This window comes from Anopheles coluzzii, chromosome 2 (genome assembly GCF_943734685.1).
Source record: "Anopheles coluzzii chromosome 2, AcolN3, whole genome shotgun sequence".
NCBI lineage: Eukaryota > Metazoa > Arthropoda > Insecta > Diptera > Culicidae > Anopheles > Anopheles coluzzii.
In genome coordinates, this window is record NC_064670.1 from 121,236,687 (window position 1) to 121,239,313 (window position 2,627).

Sequence of the window (2,627 nt, forward strand, 5' to 3'; positions counted from 1 at the left end):
CGTTTCCCAAATATTATTGGTCGGTTCCCAAATATAATATAATATAATACCGACCAATAATATTTGGGAAACGACCAATAATATTTGGGAACCGACCAATAATATTTGGGAACCGACCAATAAATCGTGGGTTGCTACCAAAAAATTATGGGAAATGACCAAAAAATCGTGGGAACGCACCAATAAATCGTGGGAACCAACCAATAAATCGTGGGAAACCCTGTAAAGCACACAAAAAGAAGGGCAGTTGCTTCCATTCTAAGCGGATTAAGAACATCGATCGCCGTGACAAATCCAGAACAAGAACAGATTGTTTTCTTGAATTCGCTTTCAACTCGCCTCTCGTCATCATTTAAACACATCGGTAAGTTCGATTCCATTTATATATTCCATCCACAAGATGTACAGGGGATGCCAGATATTAGTATTATCTTTATTAAATCTAAAAAAAATAGCATCCTACTTGATGCGCATCTTCGGACCGCGCTGACGCGGCCGACCACCCGTGCGCGGTCTCGCCGGTGGCTCATCATCGTACGGCACCCAGTTATCGTCGTCGTCCGGTTGGAAGTCTTCCAGCGTCATCTCCACATCCGAATCGGGCTCGTTGTTCTCCTCACCATCCGCGCTCGGTTTCTTCACCCGCCGGACGACACCGTCCTTGGTCACCTCGTACTTGCCGCCCGTCTGCTTGCTGAACAGCTTCTGCTGCTTCTGCACAAACACCTGCCGCGGTCCGGTAATGATCGGTACCGGCACCAGATTGGGATCGATCGTGCTGACGTAGATCGGCAGCGAGTACGACTTTTCGCACACCGTCTTCAGGTTGATCGCCTGCACATTCAACCAGCCGCCCGGATAGATGGTCTTCAGCTGCTCCAGCAGTGCCATCCCGTTCGCGACCGCCTGCTCCACCGGCATCCAGTGGACGGCAAACTTAATCTCCGTCACCGGACCACTGTAGGTCTGCCGGAAGGTTTGCACCAGTGCCGCCTGCTCAATCGATTCCTTAATCTTTACATCGCTGTCCAGCTTCACCGCGATTGGGTTTTTACCGCGCCGGGCAAACTGTGTGCCGAGAAACGAAAACACGTGCCCACTGATGCGCGCGTCGACCACGAACCGCTCGAAACGGTGCACCAGCTTGCGTTTCATCTCGAACGAACTGTAGTCGCGCTTCAGCTGCTGAAACGGTATGACCTGCACGTTGTACCCGACGGACAGCTCCTTCAGCTTGTCCTCCCAGTGGTGCAGCGTGGGCAGATAGTCGACATCCCGGCCACGAGTGTTATCCTTCACGATGAGGCACATTTCATCCTCCTTGCGCATCAGCGTGTGGGGAAGAGCGCTGGAAAAGGTATAAAAAGGGAATTAGCTTCATTTCACCCGTGCAGCACCACCGATGGCTTCCTCCTACTTACACGCGACAGATCCGTAGCGGGCACCTTGGCACCTTCACAGCCACGACTTGCAACGCGTACTTTAGATCATCCCCGAACAGCTTGTTGCCCTTCTCGTTGAACTTGTTGTGCACCACCTCGTACAGCTTCCGGAAGCTCGCCTTCGTCACTAACTGTTCCGGCACGAGGGCCAGCGTCTCCTCGGACACCTTGGACACCACTTTGCCGCCCAACTTCTTTTGCTTTTTTTTCAACGCTTTCAGCTTGAGTTGTCTTTCCCTTCGAGCCGCCTTGGATTCATTTTCGGGCTTGGTTGAATCTTCCTCGTCCGTTACCTGCTTCGTGGGTTTCGGACCTTTACCATTCAGTGGAGGCATTTTTTCCTCGTTCGCAGTTTCCTTCATCGATTTCGATCCTTTCTCCTGCTTTGCGGGCGCTTTACCATTCGCTTGTACCAGCTTCTGTGGGGGTTCATTTTCCTGCTCCGCATCTTCCTTGTCCGCTTTCGTTTTGCTTGCTTTTACCAGCTTCACTTCCTTTTTCTTTTCCAGTAGCTTTGCCGCTGCGACTACCTTGGCGGCGGATTCCTTCACCGGTCCGGCGGACTTCACTTTCTTCGCCTTCTGGATGTCGGTTTTGGACTTTTTCAGCACACCCGAGCCCTTGGCGGCTGGTTTCTCTTTTTTCATGGGTTTTACTTTCATTTCGAAAGTAAAATGTACACTTTTTTAGGGTAAAAATCCAAAACGCACGTGTTTCGCACGTACACAATGCGGAGCGCGTGTTGTTTTGTGATCACGTCGCTTTGACAGCTCAGGTGACAGGACGGGGTGTGTGACGTTTGCCCGTTCGCACCCAAAGAGCAAAACGATTCGTTTGCCAGGGTTGAATAGAAAAAAGTGAATAAAAGCGTATAAAGTTCACACAAAGCTTTCAACTTTAGGAATAAACATGAATCTGTTGGAGTATTAATTTTTAAAATAGTTTTATGACCTCGCAATTCATATCTTTTTGTGAAAATAAATATATAAAAGCATGATTGAATTGATAGCAATTTTCAAATATTAACCAGCAGTGTCCCAGTGTGTAGCATCAGATCGTGCGAAACGAACGACCACATCTCCCAAGCAGCCTCTCCTTCTCTCTTTCTCTCAATATCACATACAACGGCTTTCAAGCGTACAAGGGCTAAAAGAAAGGGCGAGGGGATGAATCGAAAACAAGGAA

General features: G+C 49.2%; 1 protein-coding gene across 1 annotated transcript; it reads right to left on the minus strand.

Annotated features, from left to right (window-relative positions):
* Nucleotides 1-393: 393 nt before the first annotated feature.
* Nucleotides 394-2,218, minus strand: LOC120953178 (ribosomal L1 domain-containing protein CG13096-like). The gene is made up of 2 exons (XM_040372908.2): nt 1,422-2,218; nt 394-1,348 (listed from the first exon to the last, which is right to left on the minus strand). The coding sequence occupies exons 1-2, from the start codon at nt 2,102-2,104 to the stop codon at nt 460-462; spliced, it is 1,572 nt and encodes a 523-aa protein (XP_040228842.2). The 5' UTR covers nt 2,105-2,218; the 3' UTR covers nt 394-459.
* Between the last annotated feature and the right edge of the window lie 409 nt (nt 2,219-2,627).

Excerpts from the sequence above, each read along its gene's own strand:
- LOC120953178 (XM_040372908.2), bottom strand. The coding sequence starts at position 2,104 with ATGAAAGTAAAACCCATGAAAAAAGAGAAACCAGCCGCCAAGGGCTCG. Across the intron at positions 1,349-1,421 it reads CCGCTACGGATCTGTCGCGT|CGCTCTTCCCCACACGCTGA; the intron begins GTAAGTAGGAGG and ends TACCTTTTCCAG.